This window comes from Muscardinus avellanarius (assembly GCF_963383645.1).
Source record: "Muscardinus avellanarius genome assembly, chromosome: 5".
NCBI classification, from domain to species: Eukaryota; Metazoa; Chordata; class Mammalia; order Rodentia; family Gliridae; genus Muscardinus; species Muscardinus avellanarius.
In genome coordinates, this window is record NC_137790.1 from 140,565,901 (window position 1) to 140,593,467 (window position 27,567).

Below are 27,567 nucleotides of genomic sequence, written 5' to 3' on the forward strand. Positions count from 1 at the left end.
CTACTGGTTGTTGCAGCCCTGCGAGGCTGAGCTGCCCGCCTGCTTTTTCCTGCGCTTGTTGAGAAGCCGGTTGTTAGAGGTCTTCAGGTCCTTGATCTTCACCTGGTCGTAGTCCACCCGCATGGTGGCCAGGGCGCTGGTCATCTCCTCCTGCAGACAGACAGCATGGCGCACAAAGACGTCACATATACTGACATCAGGAGCCGCCGCCCTCAGCCCCTTATTGGCATCAATGATGGCCATGACGGCTTGCGCTACCCACCACATGCCCAGTGCTGGGCCAAGCCCGTGGTGTCGCACAACCCCCTCCACAGCCCTTCGTGGTAGAACTGAGCTTATCTACTGGGGCATAGAAAAGTAGTGACTTCCTGGGACCACACCAAGGGTAGGTGGGCAGAGAACTAAACCAAGGCCACGTGCGCAGAACCAGCAGCCTGCAGAGGGCGCCATCTTGCTGGGTACCCAGGATGCTGGGGCTTGAAGACTATACCTGGATGTTCCAGGGCGGAGGGATGCTGTCCCATGTGACAAGACCTGGCCTCTGCTAAGTCTAATACAAGATGACCACCCTCCCAAATATTTTTGGTCATAAAGAGGTTCTAACCAATGCTAGGGCCCAAAATCTTTTTCCTGAGTCCCTGGTCCAAAGTCGCCCTTCACAGAGGAAGTGTGCCAGACGCCCCCACTGAATGGGGCCAGGAGGCCCAGCCATCCTGGAAACCGCAGAGAGACCGCAGCAGTCTACCTACCTTGACTTCATCCCAGTGGTCTCTGTCCTCCTGCAGCACACGGGCCGTGTGGAGTGGGGTCTGCGGTACCACCATTGATTGCTGGAAGGAACGCCAAGCCCCGGGATTAGAGCACAGAGGCTTGTAACACAGTACTGGCCGCCTCAACCCCTCTCCTCCCTGTCTCAGAGAGGGAAACCAAGGTCAGAGACTAGCGGAGCCACGGAGCCACGTTGCAGGTATCTGTGTGCGAGGGCCCTTGCAGCCCTGCACCCCGCCTCAGAGCTCACGCCCCGGCCTGGCCGCCTGCTGGGCTCCATGGCCGCCTGCTGGGCTCCATGGCCGCCTGCTGGGCTCCATGGCTGCCTCCGGCTCCACGCCCACCCGCTGCAGGGGAGCCAGCGCTCACGTTGATCCAGGGGTGGCGCATGAACTGCGTGATGGTCAGCCTCTCTGTGGGGTCCGTCTTCAGCAGCAGGCGGATCAGCTGCTTGGCTAGGGGCCCAGGGAGAGAGGGCAGCGGTGAGGGCGCAGCCCCCGCCCCTCCAGGTACCAGCCCTGTGAGGCCAGGCGGCACCCGCTCCCACGGCCCTAACCCGCACATGCAGTGCGCTCACAGCTGCTCCTGGTTGCAGCCCTAGGTGTTCAGAGTAATTCCTTAGGCAGCAACAGGTGACTGCCACGGCACAGACTTGTGTCTGGCCCCCAGAGGGCACTGCAGTGAGGAACAGAAGTCCGAAGGGGTTAAAGGAGGCGGCTTCTGAGACCACGCGGCAGAGAGAGGAACTGAGGCTCTGAGTGGCTGGGGCCACTCAGCTGGGACGAGGGGCAGCCAGGGCCTGGACACGGGCCAGCCTGCCGCCGAGGGACATCTCCAGAGCGAGGGCTGCGGGGCCGGGGGAGAAGTCCACTCACCATCCTCAGAGACCTCTGACCACTCGGGTGTGGGGAAGCCGTACTGGCCCAGGCGGATCCTTCTCTTCATGCCTGGGGAGACGGCCTGGCCCGTGTTGGAGTAGAAGGGCGGGAAGCCGCACAGGCTGGGGAGGAGGAGGCATTGCACAGGTGGCGGGCAGTGCCGGGGCAGTCCTCTCCCTACACGTCTCGCTGGGGAGACAGGCCGCCAGACACCATGGTGACGGCCCTCTGATTCCCAGGGATGTCCCAGGAACACAGGCATAACCCCTGGAGGCCTGAAGGAATGTTGTCCCTTGACAAGAAGGGAAGGACAGCCCGCCCAAGGGTGACAACAAGCCCCTCACTGAGGCCATGGGGGTCAAAAGTCCTCCTGAAGGTAGACAGTAGGGTGGGGACAGGAGGCGGGGTGGGAGGGCACTCACAGGATGTACATGATGACGCCCAGGGACCACATGTCACATGACTTGTCGTACTTCTCTGGGCCCAGGACCTCAGGGGCTGCAGGGCAGAAGGCACAGGAGACTTCTCAGTCCCGAGGACCTTGAGACCCAGGTAGGAGCCTGCAGCCCGGGTGGGGTGAGGAGCAGGTGCCCCAGCTGGGAGGAGGGGCAGAGCAGACTGGCGTCTGGCACCTTCTGGGAAGGCAACCTGTACATGAAGTTGGGGGAGCAGAGCAGCTCCGGGGGGGGCGGGTAAACTGCTCCCAGACAGCCCCCTGCTCCTTCGGGCCCCTCTGCCAGTCTCAACATTGGTGAAGGAGGATGGGGAGAAAGCCAGTCCTGAGCTTGGTGAGGTCCTGCCATAGGCAAGAGGCCTCGGCCCTCCGGCTGCCCTGTGCCCTTGCCTCCAAGGAGGAGCCGCAGGCAGGGCTCCCGCCGTCCACTGCCAGCTCAGCCACCACTCACAGGCACGGCTGCCCCATCTGTGCAACAAGGTCCATGGGCCAGAGCGTGCCAAGTCAAAGTACTACAACAAGGCTGGGCATGGGGTAACCTCAGACGCTCCAGGGGCTGAGGCAGGGAACTGCAAGCCCAAAGCCAGCCTTGGCAACTTAGAGGACCCCTGTCTCAAAATTTAAAAACCAAAATAATGAAAAGGGTTGGGGTATAGCTGGGAGGTAGAATGCCCCAGGGTTCAATCTCCAGAAAAGAAAGGAAGGAGGGAGAAAAAAAAAAAAAAAGGACAAGTCTGGCTGGGTATGGTGGTGTACACCTGTGATTCCAGCTACTTGGAAGACTAAGGCAGGAGGATCACAAGTTCAAGGCCAGCCTAACAACTTAGCAAGACCCTGTCTCAAAATAAAAAAATAAAAAGTAAAAGGGGCTAAGTAAGAGTAGCTCGGAGGTAGAGCATGGGTCCAAGCCCTAGTACTGAAAAAAAAACCTTGCAAGATGGAGCTGGCACACAGGCTGCCATGTCAGCTGTCTTAGGGGGCTCCCTGCCCCTTCAGCAGCCCACCCAGAAGGCCCGTCCTGCGGGAGAAGGGCCCCTGCCAGCCAGTGCTCCACTCTCAGGGAAGAGAAACTTGCACCAGGAGCCTTTCCAAACCCGGGGGCCGCTCAGAGCTTTGTCAGGAAGCATGAGTCTGCGTCCACCCCCAGGCCCCACCCAGGCCCTGGCTCAAGGCTCCCTCCCACAAGGCAGGTGACTGGTACCCTGCGTCTCTCCAGTGAGGAGAAAACGCCTGCCCGCTTTCTGAATATGAATCCCAGGAAGACAAAAACCGGAGAAAAACAAGCACGCCTGGGCTCCGTCCCGGGCTGGTGGCAGCCTTTTATCACGTATATATTTAGAGCAGCTGTGATGTCATTCAGCTCGCAGGCCACAGCCAGAATTTTCCTGGATCTATTTTCACAAGCAGGAGCTGAAGTTGGGGAGAATACTTTTGCAGCCTCCGGGCCCCCCACGTCACCCGCCTCCAGGCAGGCAGACTTCTCCCCTCCCTCCTCGCCAGGCTTTAACCCTGTGGTTTCCAAAGCCACTGCAGGTGTGTATAATGGGCGGCCAGAGGCACGAACCAGGCCCCGGGGACTCACCCACATAATAGGGAGTGTAGCAGGGCGTCTGCAGGGCGTTCTGGGTGGTCTCCTTGGCAAAGCCGAAGTCGGTGAGCTTAAGCACGGCATCTCTCTCCTTGGATGTGTAGAGCAAGTTTTCAGGCTAGGCCAGGAAGAGAAACCGCACGTGGAGGCGGGCAGCAGGCCGGGCCCCTGCCCCAGCCCCGGGCGCGAGGAGCCAGGACCTGCTCCTAAAAGACTGGACCTCGGCCACTGACAAGGGGAAGCAAATACGGAGGTGAGGTGCCTCCTCCCCTCACAGGGAAGGAGAGGAGGTGCCCAGCCACGGCTGCCAATGACCAAGTGAGCCCGGGGGCAGGAAGCTCCGATCCTCGACTGGGGAGACTCGTGCATGTCCCACACCCAGCCCAGAGGAGCCTGTGAGGCCAGCAGGCCAGCCTTCCCCCACCGACCAGACCCAGGACCGCCACGGAGGCCTTCCTCCGGGTTGCGAGACACGGCCTGGCCCGGCAGATGGGGCACGGGGAGGACCACGTGCAGGGGCAGCCCCGAAGCTGGCTTCTAATGAATGGGTAGGGCCCAGGTCTATGCCAAGGAGCAGGAGGGACGCCCAGAAGAGCTTAGGTAGAAGGACAGAATTGGATAAGCTCCGCTTCGGAGCCAGTGGGAGGTTTTCTCAGGTTCCTTTGAGACGATCTGACCTTGGATTGGGATAAAAAGAGAGAAGCAGATTTAGCGTCGACACAGGCATCTGCTGTGCCGAAGGCGTTTCTCTCCTTAGGAGAGAGAAGCCGGAGATAAAGAAAAGCAGGGATTCGGAAGGTGGGTCTGCGGCGGCTCTGCGTGCATTCTGGATCAAAGGCGGGCGGCACGGCTGGCAGCGCTCGGCCAGAAGGACCCGAAGCAGGAGCCGGCCCTCGGCTCTCTCTGCCCAGACAGAGCACAGAAGCAAGGGGCTACTGCTCCAGACCGGGCAGAGAGCCCACGAGGAAGACTCGGTTCTGATGGCTGCTCACACAGGCATGTCTGTGTACGTACACACGGAGGGCTGCCTGGAAGACCCAGCGTTCCCAGGAGAGCACATTTAGAGCACTCAGCTTCCAGAATATCCCTCGAGCCCATCACTGGGAAGGCAAGCAGGCCAGCAACAGGGCACCCATGTCCCTTCCCGCAGTGCCCACCATGGCCTCTCTTTCTGTGGAAATGCTGGCGTTTAGCCTGGCGCGGAGGGCACGCTTGTAATCCCAGCATTCAGGAGGCTGAGACTGGAGGATTGGGGTTTGTGTACAGTCTCAGCTACTTAGTGAGGCCCTTTGCAACTCAGTGAGACTGTTTCCAAATAAAGAATAATAATAAATAGGGCTGGGGGTGTAGCTCAGGCAGAACACCTCTGGGTTCCAGTACCGCCAAAAAAAAAAAAAAAAAAAGTAAACCACAAGGCCGGGCGTGGTGGCGCACGCTTGTAATCCCGCGCTTGGGAGGCAGAGACAGGAGGATCGCGCAGGTTCGAAGCCAGCCGCATGCGCTGGCTTAGGAGACCCTGTTTCCAAATAAAAATGTAAAAATAGGTCTGGGAGTGTAGCCCGGAGGTAGAAGGGCTTCCAGGAACCCCAGTACCACCAAAAAAATTTTAAAAAAAAGTAACCACAGCTGGCTTCACAGAAGACCCAGCAGCCTCAGGGGCCAGTCTGAGGCGTGGCGCTGGCTCCACTGGTGAGCTGAGATATGAATGGAGCCCGGGCAGCGAGGGCACGGCTTTAGGCAAGACACTCCACCTCTCTCTGCACCCCGGTTTGCTCGTGTGTGAAGTGGCAATGGCCCATCTCACGGGGCGGCGAGGGGCTAAGGAGATGCTTGTCGGGGCCTACGGGCTGGGGCAGGCAGTTGTGGATTTTTGTGACCGTTGGGACTGCTCGGTGTCTGAAGAAGACAAGGAGATCCAGCCGGCAGGAGCAGGCTGGCCGCGCGGGAGCCCGCAGGAGAGGCCGGAGGCGCAGCGAGCTGAGGCTCTGAGCAAAGCCCAAGGACCTGGCCTCCTCGGGGCCCTGCCACAGCCTCACCTTGACGTCCCGGTGGGCGATGTTCTGGCCGTGCAGGAACTGGATGGCGGTGCCAATATCCCGCATGATCCCTGCGGCCTCTGTGGACGCAGATGGAGGAGGGGTCAGGTGACCTGAGGACCCCCACCCTACCATCCCTCCTGGGCACAGCATAGAGGGTCAGCACAAGATGGAGACAGCACCCTGTGGCCCAGGGCTCCATCCTAGTTACCCCCACACCCCAGTTTCCCCACGGATGCTCCAGCCCACTCAGGCCTCCTACTCAGGCCTGGCCGCCCCTCCCCAGCACCGCCTCTTCCCAGCGCACACGCACCTCTCTCAGTGAAAGCCTGGTCCCCTCGCTCCTGAATCCTGCTGAACAGCTCGCCGCCTTCCATGCTGTGGAAGGTGCTGGTGAGCAGAGGGGGCCGTGGGCAGCGCCCCGCCCCTGCCCGACTGCTCCTCCCTCCTCCCGCCACGGGAGACCCCGGCACAGCACCGGGGCAGTCAGCCTGGGCAGTTCACCTGAACTCAGAGCTACGGGGAGGTGCTGGGCTCCTGTCCCTGCCAGAGCCGTTTCCGATGACCCTGCTCAGACCTGGCTGAGAAGTGCCTCAGGAAGCCCCAGCCCCGCCCAAGCCTCAGTCTCCCCAGATGCGAAATGACACGTCAGTGGTCATTGGCCCAGACGCGCTGCTCTCTGGGTGCCTACTGCGTGCTGTGCCCTGGCCCTACCCTGCGCATGGGCTGCTGTGGGAACCTGGGCTGGCGCCTTCGCCTCTCTGTGCCTCCGTGAGCGCAATCGCTCACAGGCGTGAAGAGCCGATGTGGACGAACACCCGTGGGCACTCCGCACGAAGCCGAGCGCAGGGTGGATGGCACATCCCATCTTCCTCCTTGCTGCATACATGAGTCACAGAGATCCAGTGACTGGCGGCTGCCCGCAGTCCCGCAGGGAGGGGGTGGCAGAACCAGAATCTGAACCCCAAATCCGAAGCCCTGGATAACCCATAGAGGGAGGAGGACCGTGTGTGTGAGTGTGTGTGTGTAAGAGAGACTGAGACTGAACTGGGTATTGAACTAAGGGTAGCCTGGCCCTTAACTACACCCCAGCCTTTCTTATTTTGAAACAGGATCTCACTAAATTGCTGAGGCTGGCCTCGAGCCTGCAATCCTCCTGTCTCAGCCTCCCAAGTGCTGGGCTTCTGGGTGTGTGCCACAGTGCCTGGCTGGAGGGGGGCTCTTGGAAAGCAGATGGGGAAGGACGGAAGCCCAGATGGGGGTCTAGGATCCGAGGGAGGCCAGGCTCTGGCCCTCATCGCCCAGCACCTGGAGGGGCCCTGGAGCACAAACCCAGGAGGGCGGGGAGAACTGAGGGGACGAGGTGCACCCCCTCCCCGAGTCTTCCTACCCAGCATGCCCAGGGCTCGGCAGTCTTCTCTGTGGCTCTTCCAGCCCGTCTCACAGAGCAGGCTCCGCGCAGGGAGGCCACAGGACCACTGCCACGGTCTCTTTCTCACCCCGACGGAACACCCTAGTGGCCAGCTGCACATCTCCACCCTCGGGGGCTGGAGCGGCGCCCCGAGCTGCTCTCTGCAGCTAGAACAAGGGCAGGGAAGCCCACGCTAGGTGTGTCGTGCACGCCTGCAATCCCAGTGCCTGGGAGGCTGAGATGGGAGGGTCACAGACTCAAGGCCAGTCTGGGCAACTTGGCGAGACCCCTTCTGCTTGTTAGACCCCGAACTAAAAGCAAAAAGGGGCAAAAAGGGGCAAGGAGTATAGCTCAGGGGCAGCGGTACATGGCTCTGGGTTCGGCCCCCAGTACGACAGCGAGAGAGAGAGACGGAGACGGGCAGACAGAGCGCGCCCTAGAAGCCTGCCGGGAGCCTGGGGCGGGGCGCGTACCATTCCATGATGAGGAGGAGGCAGCGCTTGCCGTGATGCATGTTCTCATACACGTCCAGGATGCGCACGATGTGGGGGCCGCCCGAGGCCTGCCAGTGGTGCTCCACCTCCTGCCGGGCCTTGGGGCTGTCGTACAGGAGCTGCGGGGACGGGCACCGGGGGTCAGGCTCACAGCCCACCGCCCTCACTTTGCAGACGGACACGGGCAAGCGCAGCGAGGCCTGAGACCTGCCTGAGGCCACGGGGCCTGTCAGGGGCAGGGTGAAGATTCCAATCCAGGTTTCCCTGCCCCATGGTCCCTCTGGACTTGAAGGTCAGCCGTGGGCGCAAGCAGCCTGGCCGAAGAGGCTGTGGGAAACGCCAGGCTGGAAGGGCTCAGCCACTCAAGAAACCCGTCTAGCTGGGCGTGGTGGCACACGCTTGTAATCCCAGCATTTGGGAGGCCGAGACAGGAGGATCGCGATTCGAGGCCAGCCTCAGCTACTTAGTGAGGTTCGTTGCAACCCAGAGAGACCCTGTTTCAATATAAAGAATAAAAAATAAAGCTAAGGGTGTAGCTCAGAGGTAGAAGGCCCCTGGGTTCCATCCCCGTAACACACACAAAAAGAAACCCCTGTCTCCTTCTCAGGAGCAGCAAATCAAGTGGAAATTGAGTGGGTTTTGTTTTTGTTTTGTGTGTGTGTGTGTGTGTGTGTGTGTGTGTGTGTGTGTGGTAGGGGGGGTGGAACCCAGGGGCTTCCTACCTCCGGGCTATACTCCCAGACCTATTTTATACTTTATTTGGAAACAGGGTCTCACTAAGTTGCTGAGAGCCTCACTAAGCAGCTGAGGCTGGCTTCGAACCTGCGCGATCCTGTCTCAGCCTCCCAAGCGCGGGGATTACAGGCGTGCCCACCACGCCTGGCTTCTGAGCGGTTTTCATAGCAAACTCGCAGCAGCCGGGGCCCCTCACCCCAGGCCAGGGACCACACCTCCCGTGGGCCTCACTTTTGCACGGGACATCATGCTGCCCCATTTCCTAGGCTGGGATCGGGGACTGTCGTGTGCAGGGTGGCACTTGGCACGCAGTAGGCCCGTAGCAATCCCTCCATGTTTCCAGCCCGGCACCTCTGCATGAACGTGGAGGGCGCTGGAGAAAGGCTGGGGCTGGGGCCCAGAGGCCCGATTCAGACCAGGAGGCGCCGGAGCCAGAAGAAGGCTTCGCGTGAGGGGCTGTGGCTGCGCGGGTCAGTCCATCCCTCTGGGATCCAGCCCCCACAGGTGGAGGGAGACAGGGCCACGCCCCTGCAGGGGCGAACATAATTAAGACTTAAAATTCTCCAGGAGTGGGCGCAGGAATAAAACTGTCACTACCAAGAAAAGTGCTTCTAAAATGAGTTGCTTGGTCATGACCTCTCCCAGTCTCTGGGTTCCAAGGGAACGTTGTCGCTTCCTGTGTGGGGCAGGGGACAATGCCAGCTTCACCGCTAGAGACACGGGGCCCAGGTGGCCTGCTGCACAGACTCCCATGCCTACCGAGCCCAGGTGAGGACCCCGCACTACAGACCACAGCCCGGGTCAGCGAGAATCCTAGTGGAGGGAGAGGCAAGGCGGTGGAGCGGGGAGGAGCTTTGAGATCAGATGGCCCCGTGACTTGGTATGACCCTGGGCAAGCGCACCCAGCTCTGAGCCACCCACAGCCCTGTAAGATGGAGTGACAACAGGGCCACGCCCACCAGATGCCTTGGCAAGGTGGTGGGCAGGCAGAAGCCAGGATCCTGGCTCTGGTTAACTCGGCCCTGGGCTGTGGCTCCAGCCAGAAGACTGGAATTGAGCGAAGCCCCTGGGCGGCGTGTTCAGGGAGCTGCCAGAGAGATATGAGCATGCAGGTTAGGGCCCTGGATAGGGAGGCAAGGACAAGCCGTCCCCGGCAGGCTGGCCCAAGGCCCACGGCTCAGCCTGCCCTGCTCGCACCGACACTGGGACGCGAAGGCCTTACTTCCCTCCCGGGTGGGGTAGAGAGCGCAGGCCGCCTCGCACCCGCGTAGGCAACAGGCTCTAGGGCCAAGCTTTCCAGGTGAACGGGGCAAACACAGGGAGGCGGAGCAGCCTCCGGATCTGCTGCCCCTTGGCTATTCCTTCACCTCTGGAACTACTGCGCTCAGCCCGGGCCTGGGAACACAGGCAGCGCAAATATATGGAAGCTGGGTGTGGAGGCACACGCCTATAATCCCAGTACCTGGGAGGCTGAGACAGGAGGGTCACAGGTTCAAGACCAGCCTCAGCTATGTAGTGAGAGCCTTAGCAACCTAGTGAGACCCTGCTTCAAAATAAAAGGTGGGGTGTGGCTTGGAGGCAGAATGCCCCTGGATTCAGTCCTCAGTACCCCCAAAAAATCAGTCTAAATAAGCCCCCCCACCAGCCCTGTGGACCCTGCTCCAATACTCAGGTCAGGATGGGGAGGGTGTGGGGAGGCGATGGGCCGAGGTTCCTGGCCTAGGTACCACAGCCGGTGTCTCCCAGAATACCCTTGAGGCCTCCCCACCTCCAGTGTCCTGAGAGGCTCCAGCCAGGGCTGTCCCAGGCCTCAGCACAGGACCCAAGATGAACCGCCCCCTTCCCAGCCGGTCCCTCCTTTGCCATTTAGCATCCCCTGAGCTCCCCCGTCCCCTGCCCTCCAACCTGGCTTGACCTCCTCCCGTCAGGCCTCCCTCACAGGCTCCTGCCCCTCCTGTTCTGTCCCCTTCTAGACTGTCCCTACCCCAGGCTCCCCTCTCTCTTCTGTCATGAACCCACGGCCACAGCTGGACCGCTCAGCCTTGCCTCTCCCGCCCATCTGCGTACTAACCAGGCCAACCCTGCTCGGCTTCAGATCAGCTGAGATGGACGCGCTCAGGGTGGCATGGCCAAAGATGGTGTCTCTCCCCCGAGCTCATCTCCACCTGTGGGCCCGACCCCTTCCCCGTGGCCTCCAGACAAATGGCCCTCCTCCCCCGGCATCCAAACTCGCCTTCTCCTACCTCAATTCCTGCCCCCCGGCCCCGAAACACCCTTTTGTTCTGGCCAGAATGATGCGATGCTGGTCCCGGACAGGCCTCTCTCAAGTCTCCACGTCGATGCTGCCCCTGTCTCCACCACGTGAGGTCTTGCCCCATCTCCTTCTCCAATGTGTCGACTCCCTCTTTTGAAGGAATCTTCTGGGCTCTGTCCAAATGCTTTTTGTTTTGTTTCGTAGCACTAGGAATGGAACTGGGGGCATTCTACCTCTGACCTATACCCCAACCCTATTTAATTTAATTCATTTATTTATTTTTGTGGTACTGGGGACGGAACCCAGGGGCATTCTACCTCTGAGCTATACCCTCAGCCCTATTTTTTATTATTTATTTTGAGACAGGGTCTCACTGAGTTGCAGAGGGCCTCACTAAGTAGCTGAGGCTGTCTGCGAACCGTGATCCTCCCGTCTCAGCCTCCCGAATGCTGGGATGACAAGCGTGCGCCACCACACCCAGCTCCTATTTTATTTTGAAATAAGGTCATGCTGGGTTTCTGAGAGCCTCACTACTTGCTGAGACTGTCATGAACCTGCAATCCTCCTGTCTCAGCTTCTCAGGTATTGGAATTACACCCCAGCTCAAAGGCTTTTGCCTCTGGAAAAGTCTCCCAGATCTTCTAATGTGTCTGCCTCAGCTCCTCTGGCCAAGCTGAGGGCAGAGGCGGGCCAGGTGAACCTGGGGGTCTCTGGCTGGGACCTAGCAAGAACCCTGGGATGGGAGGGTGGGCGGGTGCTGGCAGGAGTCAGGAGGCGTGGGAGGGAGGAGGAGGCAGGAGGATGGCCGTGGAGGGCCAGGAAGCCTGAGCTGAGCCTCTCTGTGCCCCAGGAGCCAGAACCGCGGACCTGTGCCCATGCAGGCCCAGCTGCTAAGAAATCCCCTGGGCCAGGCGTGGTGGTCCACGCTCGTAATCCCAGCATTTAGGAGGCTGGGACAGGAGGATCGTGGTGCCCAGACAGCCTCAGCTACCTAGTAGGTCCTCTGAAACTCAGTGAGGCCCTACTTCAAAATAAAGAATAAAAAATAAGGCTGGGAGTGTTGCTCAGAGGTAGAATGCCCGAGTCCCATTCCCAGTACTGAAAAGAGAAAAAAAAAAAAAAGAACCCCTCTGGGCTGCCGCTCAGCCCCCCGCTGACCCCGAACACAGCCCCGCTCTCTTGGGGCCTGCTTCCTTCTCTTCCTTCCCACAGCAGAGCCTCCTCTTCCTCCAGAACCCCTCAGCTCACCTCCTGCCAGGAGCCTGATCTAAAAAGAACTTCCAGGGCCTCTCACATCCCGTTTATCTTCACCCCCTCTTCTTCTGCCTTCTGTGTGTTTACTGAGGTGTCATTTACACACAGTAAAATGTACAGCTCTCCCTAGGCCGGTTTGCTGACCTTGACAACCGCGCACACCCAGGGATCCACGCCCCCCTCAAGACAGAAAGCACCCCAGCTCCCCAGAGAGCTCCCGCCATCGCCCTTTTACCTGCCGTACGGTGTTCACTCGCAACCTGCAATTAGCTTGTTCTCTTGATAACTAAACAAACACACGCAGACGGATATTGTACCTTTGATGGGCCGCGCTCCGTTCAGAGCATGTTATAAATTAGGGGAAGGGACTTCAGGATTGCTGTTTTTTAGATGAGAAATTGAGGGGCGGAGGGGAGATGTAGCTGGTCCTTGGCTACACGGCTGAGTCCCGGCCAGGCTGGCACCCCACTGTCTGCCTCAGCAGACTGGGCCCGGCCATCTGCCTGGTCACCTCTGGGTCCCAGCCCTTGGGCTCAGAGCCAGGCACCGAGCATTGGCTCAGACAGTATTTGTAGACTGAGTGACTAAATCCATAAAGCAGGGACAGGGGAAGAAACTCTCACCATGCCTGAGAACGAGATAAGATTAAATTGAGGAAGCCCCAGGCAGGCTCACACAGCGGTGACGTGACATCCTGGCCAAACTTGTTTCAGCCTGCCCGAGGACCTCATTCTCCCTCCCTCCCTCCCTTCCTCCTCCTCCTCCTCCTCCTCCTCCTTCTTCTTCTTCCTCTCTCTCTCTCCTCTCTCTCTCTCTCTCTCTCTCTCTCTCTCTCTCTCTCTCTCTTACTCTCTCACTCTCTGTCTCTCTCTCCCTCTCTCTCCTGAACCAGGCCTCACCTCCTCTTCCAGGGACACCATCAGGACTGCTCCAGCTCACAAGGCAGGGGCCTCACGCATACTTTTACTCGCTTCCTAAAAGGAATTCCCAAGCAAGAGCCCGTTCCCAGGCACGGCAGTGAGACGGGTCCAGGGGCAGGAGACCCTGGTTCTGCCTTTATTTTCAGCAGGACCTGGAGCCAGCCCCTTTTCCTCTCTGAGCCTCTGTTGCTCCAGTGTGAAGCTGCAGGGTTTGGGCTAGATTGAGGAGTTAGGAACAGAGTAACCAAGGGGACCTTTGGACAGGGGCTCCTTGCAAAATACCACTGTAATCCAAGCGTGGTGGCAGACGCTTTGAATCTCAGTCCTTAGGAGGCTGAGACAGGTCCAAACTCTGCCTTGGCAACTTAATTAAGGCTCTCAGCAACCTAGTGAGACCCTGTTTCCAAATGAGAAATAAAATTGGACTGGGGGTGTAGCTGAGAGGTAGGAAAAATAGATTTTTAAAAAGCCTACTGCCATACGCCCTGTGGACAGCCCCCGCAACCCCAAAGACTCTATAGCCACAGATCTGAACCCACTGGGGGCTACTTGAATGGGCAATAGTAGCCCCCAGGCACAGCTAGGAAGACCAGCTAATAGCCCCGTGCCTCACTGCCATCTGTCTCCTGAGCTCCCAACGGCCCAGTTTCGGGCAGTACTCTCACTCACTGCTGCGGCCCAAACACCTGACGACCGCAGCTAAGAGGAAGCGAGACTTATTTGCTTACAGGTCTGGAGATTTCAGCCCACATATAGAGTCCCTTTACACGGACTGCCCACCTGGAGCCTGTGCTCCCTACGACATGGTGGCAGGGAGGAGGAGAGAGCTTGTTATCAGCTCATGGTGGCCAGGAGAAGAGTCGGCCTACCGGAAGCTGCCACATGGCGGCATGCCTACCACGTGAGGTCTGGGGTCCTTCTAAGTCCAAAGCCTAACACCCACCAACGCTGGAGGATCTGCGAGGGCACCCGGGCAGCTCCACAGCTCCAGCTAGTGCCAACGGGCACACCTGCTGCCTCGGCGGCCGGCCCTGCCGCCTCGGCGGCCGGCCCTGCCGCATCCTCCCGGCAAGGCGGCTCCTGGCTGCAGTTGCGGAGTGGGCCCCACCAAGACTAGACAAGCATCGCGTTTAGATGACATTCCGTGGACAAATGTCACCCCCTGGGCTCGGGGTTTGGCGTGCTGGTTTCCACGGTCCCTACCCCTTCAGCCTTCTTTGCGGATTCTCTCACCGGCCCCAGAGCCGGTAGCCAGATGACGGGCCCAGAGAAGGCTGAGCGCACACCGCGTGTCCCCCCCAAACACACACACACACACACACACACACACACACACACACACACACACACACACACACACGGCTCAGCTCCGCCAGGCCCCGCACCTCCTCCTGGCCCAAGGACAGGCCTGGGGAAGGGTGGAGGAATTCCAGAGTCCCAGGATGAGGAAAGTGGCAGCGTCTGCCTCTCTGGAAAACAATGTTTAGTTTACAAACACTCAGCTGTCCTTTATCTCTTGGGAATGCTCATGCCACCCAGTGAGGCAAGCAGGGCGGGACTATTAGCCCAATTTGCAGATTGAGGAAACAGAGGCTGGGAGGATGAAGTCATCGCCCTGGGGCCTACTGCAGGAGCAGGGGAGGAGAACAGGACTTCTGAGGTCGCAGAGGCCCTGGCCAAAGCCACGGCTTGCACAAGACTCGGAAAACTTGTTCTAAAATAAATGTGTGGATAGGTATGTAAATACAGAGGGGTGGGGGGTGCACAGAACACAGGTGTGTTTGGGCATTGCCTGTATGCATGTGTAGGGGTGGGGAGGGGGCAGGACGAGGTGGGGGCCCCGGGGTGTGTGTGGGTCTTGAGCCTCTGCAGTGTTGACTTTGAGCTTCGGAATAAATCCCCTGTTGATTTATTCTAGTGTTTTCTGCTTCCAAAGTACCTAGCAGGAAACTGGCCACAAGGGGGTGCTCAAGAAAGACCGGGGGTTTTGCTGCCGGAACGGCTCGTGCCAGCCTTGCCCAGCACAGTGCCCAAGCTTGGCCAGCTCTGTTCAGACCTTCTCTCCCACGGAGGGTCTCCACCACGGGACCGAACACCTGCTACTGCCCAGAGCTGGGAAAGCAGGCTGTCTCGCTACAGAGCTGGGAAAGCAGCCGCCGGGGCGGGAATGTCTGCCTGCATCCACTCTCAAGCTCAGCCCTTCTCCAGCAGCCCCCCGGCCCAGGGAGGGCCACCTACCCGGGGCCGCACGCCTGAGCACACGGCCCGGCACGGCAGTGCCATCCAGCTCACGCCAGGGCCCGCCTTTCTCAAGTAAAAGCGTCACAGTATCTCCAGCCATCTCTCACACGCAGGAGGTGTTGACATCACCAGCCTAGACAAGCAGCCACCCCCAACAACCCCGCCACCAAAACGCCGGCCTCCACGCCCTCCACCAATTAACCTGCGCCCCGGCCCTGCTGCTCGGGGGCTCCGCCGATGTAATACGTCAGAAACCTATGTGAGGTTTTTGTCTGTTTGTTTAGCGGTACTGGGGATGAAACCCAGGGGCATTCTACCTCCAAGCTATACCCCAACCCTAATTTTTAGTCTTTTATTTTTGAAATAGGTCTCACTGAGTTGCAAAGATCCTCGCTAAGTAGCTGAGGCTGTCTGCGAACTGCGATCCTCCTGCCTCAGCCTCTCAAATGCTGGGATTACAAGAGTGTGCCACACGCCTGGCCCTGTTTATTTTTTGTGTGCAGAACTAGGGATTGAACCTCTGAGCTATACCCCCAGCCCTATTTTATTCTTTATTTTGAAAACGGTCTCACTAAGTTGCGGAGGGCCTCACAAAGTTGCTGAGGCTGGCTATGAACCTCCGATCCTCCTGTCTCAGCCTCCCAAATACTGGGATTACAGGCACAGGCCACCACACCCAGCTCCCATATGAGTTTTTAACTATAAGCAAAGACAACTTTTAATTCTGAGCTTCCCAGAAGTCTTGGCAAAGGAGAAAGCCAGGCAGGCTCTGCACTTTTTATCAGAGATTCATATTCATTGACCCTTTTCCAAGACCAAATTCTAAAAGGGAATTAGCATCGAACCTTATATGAAAGGGGAAAGCCTAACATACTAGCGACATCTTCAGCCGTCATTGTGCAAATATCTGGGGAAATTTAAACGAGCAGGGGTCCCCATGAAGACAGGCTGCGCACGGCACCGCCCAGACTACGGAGATGGCACCACCAGCTTTTTTACTTCCCTGGAGTTCCAGCTTAGTTCTGTACTAGGAGGGAAAGGAAGAAAGCGGCAGGGACTGGTACGTCCCTCTAGCACCTCCTCTCCAACCCAGCGTCTGGCCTGGGGCAGGTGCGGAAGCTGAAGAGCTGCCTTCCCCACTGCCGGTTACACACGGTGCCCACCCGCGACCCCACACCCTAGAACTGAACAGAGTATCATGGGAAAATACAGAGCTTGACTCAGACTGCATCGTAAGGAGCCTGGTTCTCTGTAGAGGGAGGCCATGGATAAGAAACAACCTTACAGAAGCCAGGCGCTGGGGCACACACCTGTACTCCCAGTACTTGGGAGGCCGAGACAGGAGGATCGCAGTAACTCAACCAGGCTTTCAGCAACTTAAGGAGAGCCTGTTTCCAAATAAAAAATGAAATACAGTCGGGAGTGTAGCTTGGAGGTAGAATGCCTCAGTATCAAAAAAAAAAATTAAAAATAAAAAAGAAGAAAAGAAAGAATGAAGGAAGGAGAAATAAAGTGAAAGGAAAGAAAAATACTCTCTCCGCCAGGCATGGTGGCGCACGCTTGTAATCCCAGCATTTGAGAGGCTGACACCGGAGGATCGCGGTTCGCGGACAGCCTCAGCTACTTAGCGAGGCCCCCGGCAACTCAGTGAGATCCTGTTTAAAATAAATAAATAAAAAGACTAAAAAATAGAGCTGGGGGTATAGCTCGGAGGTAGAATGCTCCTGGGTTCCATCCCTAGTACCAAGAAAGAAAGAAAGAAGAAAGAAAGAAAGAAAGAAAGAAAGAAAGAAAGAAGGAAAGAGAGAAAGAAGCTCTCTCCTCGAGAAACATTTTGAACTCGGCCATTCCTAAGATCTCCGTGGCTCCTAGGTCTATGGTTATTGCAATTGCCCCCCACGGGGCACATCTCCATTTTTGAGACACTGGAATAGTGGGATTCCTTTTTCATCCAGTTGTTGCAAGCACCCTGCCTTGTGCTGCCAGCACCTGGAGGGCTTGGAACACGCGACCTTGGCACCCGGCCGGCCAGTGTGACCCTCCATTGGCCGCTTTTGCCCCCTGACAGCGTGAACCACAGTCTTACTTCTGCTCTGGGGCCAAGGTAAGGGACGGCACTGACCCGGAGCGGGGTTCCGGGTGCTGAGGCGGGTGCTCCCTGCTGAAGGCCTCGGCGCCGACCTAGTAAAGCCAGAGCCCGCGCGGCACGTCCCAAGGGCCCCGTGCTATTTGGAGAGCAGGCGGTAGTGTCATCTAACTTTCTAGCCACAGTTTCAAATTAGAGCCCCAGACGTGTGCATTATTCTCTCTGCACTCGCCTCCCGGCTTCTGCAGCTCATTAAGGGAGCTAATGGAACCAATTTTGCAGCTATGGATTAGCTGGCCTCGCGCCAGATCAGACTACGCTTTGCTACGTTCTGACCACGGCCTGTCCTTCGCCTCACCCTGTCCACTTAGCTCTCCTTCTCGAATGAGAGGCTCCGGGATGGTCAGCTCGCGTACTATCAGGGACCCCAAGCGCCCAGGCCCCGCCGGATGCTCAAGGCTGGCAGTCAGGGCGGCGCTGGCACCCCGTCCCTCCCTGGTGCCCGGCCTCGGCGGTGCCAGCGCCTCCCCATACAGTGCTCACCACATCCAGCCCAGGAAGCTGGGCCTGGCTCATTCTCTTCCCTTGCCCATTCCTTCCAGAGCCAGAGCCTGGCAGGGCGGGCAGATGAAGAAGGCTGGCACTCACAGAGGAAACCCTGGAGCACCGAGTGCCCCCAAACAACCCCGACCTTCTAGGTCGAGGCCGGGGGTACCCGGCCGGCACCTCCCCAACTGCTCCCTACTAGAGCCCTGGGAGGGGAGGTGCAGGGGGTCCGAGCCTCCGCTGAGGAGGAGCCGGCATGCACTTCAAAGGCAAAGGCAGGCGGAGTCTCAGAACACAGGGGCTCCCCCTAGGTGATCAATTGTGCCAGCCCCAGCACCCTGGACGCGAAAGCTAAAGGGCCAGGTCTGGCAGGCGGGGCAGGGCGGGGAGAAGCGCTTCCAGAAAGGAGGAGCTGGGTTTGCCTCCCAGTCTGGGAGGAGGAAGGAGAGGAGGCGCATGGCCGGGCAGGCCAGGGAGCCCCAGGACCCCAGCCAGGGACCACGCTCTGCAGGTCCTCGGGATCTGCTGGAGAGTCCCGGTCAGGCTGACCTGGAGGCAGGGGCCAGCCCACCCCTCCCCACCCCCGCCCACCGGTGCCTCGGGCAGGCCAGTCCATCTCTGGGTCTCACTGGCTCGGTCTGGAAAGAAGAGACGGTGACGGTGTTCCTGTTCCCAGGTGGCCACAAGAATAGAATGGGAACACACGAGCTCGAGTAGCAGCGACAGGTGCACTGCCGCGCCGGGGGCCACAGCGGGGCTCAAGTCCGCTCTCCCCACGCAGGGGTGACCAGGACGAGTGAGGCCACACGGGGGTGACCCCTGCTGAGGCCCCCAGCCCCCAGCCAGCTCTGGAGAGAGGGACCCAGCTCCCTCTAGCTCTGAGAAGAATGAGAGCGGTGTTGCTCCCCCCGGAGAAGTCACAAGAGACGACAGAGGAGACGAAGTGGGGTGGGGACGATGGGCTGGATCCCACGAGGAGCTTGGCAGAGAGACCCTCGTGAGCCTTCTGGCCGCACCCACTGCCCTTCCCCTTCCGGAAGCCCACGTCATCTCGCGGAGCCTCTCTCCCTAGTCCCTTGGCTCAATCCACATTCCTGCAGCTCCCCACGCAGGCCCGAGGGCACCCAGGCGGCCATCGCCCTACTGGGGATCCTCCAGCAGCACCCACTGTCCATGGTCCAGCCCTGAGTCCAGAGCGCTCCACACCTGGCCAGCTCCGGGAGGGATTTCCTCGTCCCTGAGCATCCTGCCATGAAGCCATAACCAGGAGGAAGAGGGGAAAGGCCGTGTCCTCCGGGGGACCAGGTGGTGACCCAGCAATGCTGAGGGATGGCCCCGCCACAGGAATGGCCGCAGTGGCTCATCCTGCCCTCTCGGGTCTTCCCGAGGGAGAGTGCCCCCCCACCCGGTTCCAGCTCGGCCTGATTCAAGCCTCTAATTAAGCCATGGAGTGCAGTGGACGGGTCCCCAGACCTGAGCGATGACCCCAGGCTTCTGTCCCCAGCATGCTCAGACCCTGCTTGCTGCTTCACACACGGCTGTCTCCTTGGCAACACCACCCACTGAGTGGCCTAGGAGAGGCCTCCTGGGCACCTCTGGCCAGTCTCCATGCAGCCACAGCCAGAGGCAAGGTGCCCCCACACCCGCCTGCCTGGCACTGCCCCTGGCCACTGGCCACCAAAAGTGTCTTCCCAGCAACAGAGCCCCAAGCCCCTCGCTCTCCCTCCACTGGCCCTGAGGGCAAAGCGCACTCCAGTTCCTCCCCGCCTGGGCCGGGTGACCTTAGGAGTCCAATGAGCCCTCTCCTGTATGGGCACTCCCAGGATTAGCCTCCAGCCATTGGACCATAAAAGGAGGCCCCACAGCAGAGCCTGCAGCTCAGGCTGACTCCCCACACTGCCAGGGGATGCCTCAGGTACAGCTCAGCCCAGGGCCTTCCGACTGCAAGGGCTGCCGGCACCTGGTCAAGGGTGCCAGCAGGGGGGTACACTGGGAGTGGCCCAGGTACAGACAGGGGGGTACACTGGGAGTGGCTCTGGGTCCTGTCCCATCCCCACTCCCCTGGGACAGGGGGAGCTGACCTGAAGGAATCTCTACACCGGCCCTGCCCCGTCCTTCTCCTTCCCTCGGCCTGCGGGCTGTAGGAAGGGGCGGCCCAGCCTGAAACACTGGGGACAGGCAGAGTGGCAAGGCCAGGGGGAGGAGGGGCCACGCGACCATGGGAGAAACAGACGGGAAAAGAGACAGGAAGGTGGGTCACCCAGAGGAAGCGGGGATGGCAAAGAAAATCCCAAACCTGCGTGAAAACAAAATCAGTATTCACTCGTCTCTGGCCAGCCCCTGCTGCAAGGCCTCCTGGGGCTTCCGTCCCCTGAACAAGCCCCCGATTTCCTGCTCAAGGCAGAGCCTCTGGTTCCCACACAGCAGGATTTCCCACACACGCCACCTAATCCACTTAGCTCCAAAAGGCAGGAGCATGGGGAGGTGCCCGGCCTCGGCCTTCCCTTCACACCAGCCTCCCCGGCTCCCTCGGGCAGAGGGAATCCACGAGAGTCCTTACGAAGGCCCTGATTAGCCACTGGAAAAAATGTATGCGGGCCACCCAAAGGACAGCCCCACCCACGGAGCGTCTGCAGGCCCAGAGCACGAAGGCAGGGGCCTCGCCGCACCACCAACACAGCAGCGTCACAAAACATTCCCAAGATGCCTCCTGTCCACGGCGCCTGGGGAGAAAGTGGCAGGAAGGATCTTAAGTGGGGGCCCTGCCCCTCTCTAGCCACACGAGACCTCAGGTAGGTGGAGCGAGGGCAGCTGAACCAACATTCTGGGAAAACACGGTCTCCCGCCCGGAGACCCAGGCTGCCCTCCTAGAAGGCTGTGCGCTGTTGTGGCACAGGTGTGCTTGGTGGCCAGCTCCGCTGGACACCTGTAGGCAGCCACAGGCTAGGACCCAGGGAGGCTGGGAAGGACCTGCAAAGCCAGATGCGCCAACTGCTGGCCCCTCCCGAGGTCTAGGATGCGTAAGTGTAAGGCTTAGATGAGATAAGAGACCTCCGTCGTCATGGAGACCAGGCCCTGAATGCCAGCCCAGGCGACCCAGAACCTCTGACGCACCCCTGGCAGTGGCGCCCTACCCTGCCAGCGGCCTCCCCAGAGCCCTCCAGTCCCTTTACAGCTTGGGACAGCCGCCGGCCCACAGGTGCGAAGCCAGGCTGTCATCCCAAGCGGGCCCCGCCCTGCCACCCCACCCTCAGATCGGAGGTCTGGGCTAAAGGCAGAACCCCTTCCAGGGCACCCCCTCGGCCTGGCCTGGCCCACTCGCCCGCCGGACTTCCTGTCTGTGGCGCTGAGGGCTTTGCTGAGACTGGCAAGTCTGGGATGGCCACGCGGCCTTGCTGAGGTGGCCTGCCCGCAGCCGTCCGGTCCTCCGTGCTGACCTCGGGACCACCGCCTGCCCTTCAGCAGGCTCGGAGTTCCGCACAGGAGGACCGGGCAGACGTAGGCAGACACCAGCCGCGTCAGCCAGGACTCCCAGGGGAGCCGTCCAGTCAGGTCCCGGCGTCCCTCCCCGGCCCCAAAGACGTGCATGAGTGGGGGTGACTTAGCCGCTAAGGCCTTGCCACCCACCAGCTGTGCACCTTGGGCAAGCCTCTGGCCTCTCTGAACCTTGGTTTTCTCATACATAAAATGGGAAGGATAGGAGTTACATAAAACAACACGGGCTGCACACTGGGGCAGGGCCTGCCATATAGAATGTTCTGGAAAGCTTCCTGCTGTTTATGGGGGTATGGGAACCCACAGCCCCAAGGCCGGGGCTGACATCAGCTCCTGCAGAGGATGGGAAAAAAAAAATCCTGGAAACGCGGACAGCAGGGATCCTGAAGAGAGGCTGGGCGCGCAGCACAGCGCTCAACCCAGCCATGGCATAAAGTGTCTAACACAATCGCCCTGCTAACGTTCCACTTCTGTACTGCGCAGGCCTTGACGCCTTGCTAAATCCCACCTCTGCACTCTTAGAAAACACACTGGCCAGGTGTGGTGGCACACTCATAATCCCAGTACTTGGATGGGTGGTAGGCTCAAGGCCAGCCTCGGCAACTCAGCAAGACCCTGTTTCAAAATAAAAAGTTAAACAAGGCAGCCAGGTGTGGTGGTACACGCTTGTAATCCCAGCATTTGGGATGCTGAGACAGGAGGATCGCAGCCAGCCTCAGCTACTTAGTGAGGCCCTCTGCAACTTAGTGCGATAAATAATAGGGCAGGGGGTATAGCTCAGTGGTCGAATGCCCCTGGGTTCCATCCCCAGACCTTCAATAAATAAATAAATAAATAAATAAATAAATGAATAAATAAATAGGGCTAAGCGTGTAGCTATTAGGCAGCCTGCCCCTGGGTTCCATCCCTAGTAATGTAAAAACAAGGCGGGGCTGGGAGTATAGCTGAGAGGTAGAAGGCCGGTGTTCAATCCCTAGTATCACAAATAAACAAATCAGTAAATGAATAAATAAAAAGCAAACTGCCCACCCCCAGGTCCCCAGGGGCAGCTCTGAGAGCCTCCGATTCCTCGTCCAGGCAAGGGGCAGCCGGGGAAGACCTCGGGGCGACTCTGGCACGGGGCCACCGGCCTCCGCGTGTCCCGGGTATGTTGGCTCAGTACACAGCGGCCCCGCAGAGGCTGACCCAACCAGTCTGGAGATGGCAGGTGAGGAGGTGGCGGCTGCCAGATGAGAAAGGGCCTGGCCTGCCCGGCAGCCCCACCTAGCTTCAAATCCAGCTCCACAGCACCAGCCCCAACAGGCCGGCCCTGCCCAGCGAGCAAAGGGCGCATCCTCTCCCAGGCGGGGCAACAGTGCTGGGCTCTGGGTCCACCGTGTCCCGGTCCCTGCATCCTCCCTCCTGGCTAGGGGAGCTCCTCTGCTCTAGGTGTGCCTAGATGGCAGGCAGGGCAGAAACAGCCTCGCAGCTTGCCGCAGCTCCGCCGGGCGCTGGAGCTACTGGATTCCTGCATCCAGGCTTAGCACAGGGTAACAGCGCAGCCTGTGACTTGTCTCTGGGATGCAGAAAGGGAAGCCCTCTGCTATGGAGCAGGAGAAAGTGGAGAAGTCCAGCCCCTGGTGCTCCTTCCAGGGTTGGGGGGGGGGGTCAGAGCACGGTTGTTTTATTTAATTTATTTACTTATTTATTTTTGGTGGTACTGGGGATGGAACCCTTCTACCTCTGGGCTACATTCCCAGATCTATTTTTTTACATTTTATTTGGAAACAGGGTCTCTTAAGCCAGCGTGGCTGGCTTCGAACCTGCGCGATCCTCCTGTCTCCAACTCCCAAGCGCGGGGATTACAAGCGTGCGCCACCACGCCCGGCAAGCACGGTTATTTTAATCGGCATTTATGAGCTGCTGCTGTACGCCAGGCCCTGGTCCTACAAGAGACTTGAGTCAATGTATGGCTTTAGGGGACAAAGAAGGATCCATTGCCCCAAGCCAGGGACTCTGGACAGCTTCCTGGAAGAGGTGGCAACGGGGCTTAATCATGACAGATGGGGAAGAGGCAAATCAGGCAGGCTGGCTGCAGAGCCTCCAACGCCGCTTAGAGATCAAGGAGTATACAGTCAAGTGCTCAAGCCCTACGTGACCTCAGGCACCACCGCTTGGGTTTCGTGTCCCACCCGTCAGGGAAAATACGTCCTCCTCTGCACTGTGCTTTGGGGTGTCCCTGTGACACCCACCCACACACACACTCAACACACAGAACAGCCTGGCTCACCACATCCATCCATGGCCGCTGCGAAGGGCGGGGCAGCAGCCACGCTTGTAATCCCAGTACTTGGGAGGCTGAGACTGGAGGATCGCAGGTTCACGGTCAGCCTCAGCGACTTGTAGGCCCTCCGCAACTTAGTGAGACCCTCTTTCAAAATAAAAAATAGCCCAGGCGTGGTGGCACACCTTTATAATCTCAGTACGTGGGAGGCTGAGACAGGAGGATCACAGCCTCAACTACTTAGTGAGGCCTCCACAACTCAATGAGACCCTGTTTCAAAATAAAGAATAAAGGCCGGGCGTGGTGGCGCACGCTTGTAATCCCTGCTCTTGGGAGGCAGAGACAGGAGGATCGCACAGGTTCGAAGCCAGCCGCGCGCGCTGGCTTAGGAGACCCTGCTTCCAAATAAAAAAGTATAAAAAATAGGTGTGGGAGTGTAGCCCGGAGGTAGAAGGGCTTCCAGGAACCCCAGTACCACACACACACACACAAAAAAAAAAAAAAAGAATAAAAATAAGGCTGGGAGTTTAGCTCAGAGGTAGAATGCCCCAGGTTCAATTCCCAGTACTGAAAAATAAAAAATAAAAATAAAGAATAAAATAGGTCTGGGGCTATAGCTTGGAAGTAGAATGCCCCTGGGTTCCATCCCAGTACTGCAATAAATAAATAAATAAATAAATAAATAAATAAACAAACAAACAAACAGGCTGGGGTTGTAGCACAGAGGTAGAATGCCCCTGGGTTCCATCCCCAGTACCATTAAAAAAACCAAACCACATGGAAGGGAACCAGCCCGGGCAAGGGAGTGCCAGGAGGAAGATGCTGCTGCAGGGGTCCCCTTCAGTGATGAGGGAGCCCCCAACCCGCAACCCTCCCCCACCCCCGTGCGCAGATCCCACATCTCTCAGCCCTTCCTAGAGCTTTTTAGGGTTTCTAAGTGCCACGGCTGCTTCTGCCTGCCGGGAAGCTGGTGGCCACAGCAAGCGGAGCGGGAAGTCGAGGGAAGGGAGTCAATCCTCTCTGCCCAATCTAGTCGTGCTACTCATTTGGGTCCCAACTTATCTTCTGTGTGGCAAGAGAGGGAGAGAGGACCAGGGACTGAAGCCAGGGCACTCTGCCTCTGGGCGACACCTCCAGTCCTATTCCACGTTCAACTTTGAAATAGGTTCTCAGTGCGTTGCAGAGGGTCTCCTTAGATCGCCCAAGCTGGCCTCAGACCTGTGACCTTCCTGCCTCTGCCTCCCTCCCGGGTGCTGGGACCACAGGTGTGAGCCGCCAGCGCCGGCTCCAATTTCCCATCTGTAGTAGAGTCTGAGGGGCCCTGGTGGGTCCTTCCCATCTGTTCTGAGGATCCCCACTGCAGGAGGGTGACTGATGGGTGACAAGTCTGTTCCAGGTGAAGTGAAGGGGTGCAGAACATCCAGAGAAGCCTGGGAGGGCACAAGCAACAGGTGGAGTGGGGCGGGAGGCGGGGCGGGGCCAGACCTCCAGTGCCTGTAAGAGTCACAGCGCCAGCCCCGGGGGTGGAGGGCAGAGGGCTGCACTAGGGCTGGAGGCTGGCGAGACAGAGCGAGCGGGTGCTCAGGGCCCGAGGGAAAGAGGAAGAGGCCCAGCTCCCGGGAGGGCCGACCTTCTCTAGAGCCCCCGCCAGACAGCCATGGCTGCAAGGGCATAGCGGCGCATCCCAGGCTTCCTGCTCAGCCCTGTCTGCCATGGCTTGAACCAGTTCAGCCTATAAGGACTGGGGGGGGGGGGGGCTGGTAAATCTGAAGTACAGCCCTGCGGAGGCAGAAAGGGTGCAGAGCCGCGGCCTTCACCTAGGCAGAGCTATGGCAGCAGGCTGGGCGTGTCCCTGGGCTGGCTGAGCTCTCCCGCCAGGCCTGCCCTGCACCAAGGTCCTCAAATGCTGGGGCAGAAACTACAGCCAGCACCGCAGTAGCCACAGCACGCACACAAAAGAGGGTGGGGCAGGCCCGGCTGGGTGGGGAATCTAGGCGAGGAAGGGCAGGTGGGTGGGGGAGGACAGGAAGTAGCTGGGAGGGGGCCACGTCTAATTCCTGTCCCCTTTCAGGCCCATTTAGGGCCAGGTCCTAAAGGTCCAGTAACCCCTGCATGCTCACCCCTCATCTAGAGGGGTAGAGGGGAGCCCAGCCTAGGCCTGCCCGAGTTCCGGGCCCAGGCAGGGAGATCATGCTGCAGAAGTGGATGCGGTCAGGAGTCCAAGGCCCCCAAGCAGAAGGGCGAGGCTTAGCCCTCCTTGAAGCTGGCACTGCCTGGGTCCACAGGCCTCCCACACCTGCCACCTCGCTGATGGCATCTGGACCCTGCAGGGGCTGGGCAGAGTCAGTCCTGGCTGACAGGACCAAAGCCTTGGGGTCCAGAAAAGGTCTTCTGGTCTCAGCCGGGCCCCTTAGCCACTCAGACTGCCTCCTGCCCTAACACAGGAGGAAGGGCCAGAGAGCGGGGGTGGGGGTGGGGGGCGAAGGCGCAGGGCCCGTTCCTTGGCAAATATCTACTTCAGAAGAGCAATCTTTTCTCCAAAGGACTCAAAATCCTAGGCTGGGGCTCCAAAGGCCACTCCCACCCCCTTCTACTGTGGGCAAAGAATGCCAGCCCAGCCCAGCCTCCTCCCAGGGTCCCCTCCAGGGCCACCCCAGGGAGGACCTCCTCTACTGGCCCCCATGCTCCTGGGAAAGGCAGAGCACTGGGCCCAGGCTCCCGCTCTTACTTGCCCTAAAGAAGTCCCCTGGCAGCTCCAGGCCTGGCCCAGGGCCGCACACACGCCCCTCCACTCCCAGCTCACAGCCCCTGCTCTTCCCCGCGGAGCTACGGCTTCCAGAGTGCAAGATCTCCCCCAAGGTCACGGAGCTGGCAAAGGCAGGGCAGAGATCGGAGCCCCTCCGAGGACTCTGCACACGGACTCCTAGCTGCAACTCAGGAAGTGGGGACACACTTTTGCCACCCCTCTAACTGCCAGGCGCCGTCTCCACGCCCCTTCTACCCATCCAGGCACCAGTAGCAGGCGCCACCCATGAGAGAAGTCCCTAGCGGCCGCAGGTTCGAGTGGCTGTGGGTCCCGGGCCCCAGCTAAGAACCTTAAGGCAGAATCACACAGCCACTCCAAGACACCACCTCCCTTCCAACTAGATCAGTGTGCCAGGCCTCCAGGGAGCCCAGAGAATGTGGAGGCTAAGGGGCCGGCCCACCCTCTACCCAGGAACCAGGCTGGGAGCGGGGCCTGTCCCTGTCGGCGGGGGCCAGTGACCCTCGGGAGTGCCAGGCATCAGCCTTGCTCACTGACCAGCCCCGGGAGGCTGCAGCCCAGGCCGGCAGGGATGACAGGGATTGAGTAGCCCCACGCCAAGCAAAGTGGGGGCTCAGAGAAACTCAAGCCACCCCGGGCACAGGGACTGCTCTTGCCAGGCAGCCGCGCTGGGGGAGCACCCTTGGGCCTGAACACACTGGCCCGGCCAGAAACACAGCAGGAGCCACACCTTCCTCCTTCCGGGTAGACAGCTCTACCCACACTGCCTGCGCCTCTGGCTCCCGGGACGCCCGGAGCGGCCCGGGCTGCGCCTGTGCTTCCCTGGCGTGAAGCCGGGAGGACCAGGGAAGAGGATGAGGCCAGCTGAGCAGAGGGGCTTAGCGGGGGCCCTGGACGCCGGGCACCTCCAGGGCACCTGCGCGCCGGGGAGGGACCACTGACCTTCAGAGCACACTTCTGCCCCGTGCGCCGGTGGAAACACTCCAGCACCTTGCCGTTCACGCCCAGGCCCAGCACCTGCTTGGACAACTGGTAGTCGTCGGTCACCGCGTACTTCTTGGGCTCCCGACGCCCCCCGACGGCCGGAGCGCCGCCCAAGCCCGGGGGTCCCCCGAGCGCACCCGGCGGCGGCGCGGAGGCCCCCTGCTCCTCTGCCATCTCGCCATCCATGGCCCCCGCGGGGCGCTCGGGGCGCGCCCCAGCCCGGCGCGTCCAGGGCACCTGGGGAGAGGGAGGCGAAGATAAGCCCCGGCGCCCCGGAGCTGGGGGCGGCGGCTCGCGCCCGCACGTGCCCGCGCGGGAAGGCGCACCTGGCGGGCAAGGGCAGGGCGGGCGGTGCGGGAGCCGCGGCGGGGCGCCTGGCCGGGAGTCGGGCCGCCC

General features: G+C 59.7%; 1 protein-coding gene across 1 annotated transcript; it reads right to left on the bottom strand.

The window, feature by feature from the left end:
• On the bottom strand, positions 1–27,357 carry MAPKAPK3 (MAPK activated protein kinase 3; the record flags this gene model as incomplete). The annotated part of the gene is made up of 10 exons (XM_080695965.1): positions 1–150; positions 750–830; positions 1,138–1,223; positions 1,644–1,768; positions 2,069–2,144; positions 3,683–3,806; positions 5,725–5,804; positions 6,038–6,102; positions 7,609–7,748; positions 27,130–27,357. 10 exons carry the CDS (start codon positions 27,355–27,357, stop codon positions 1–3), a joined length of 1,155 nt encoding a protein of 384 aa, XP_080552091.1.
• Positions 27,358–27,567: the final 210 nt, after the last annotated feature.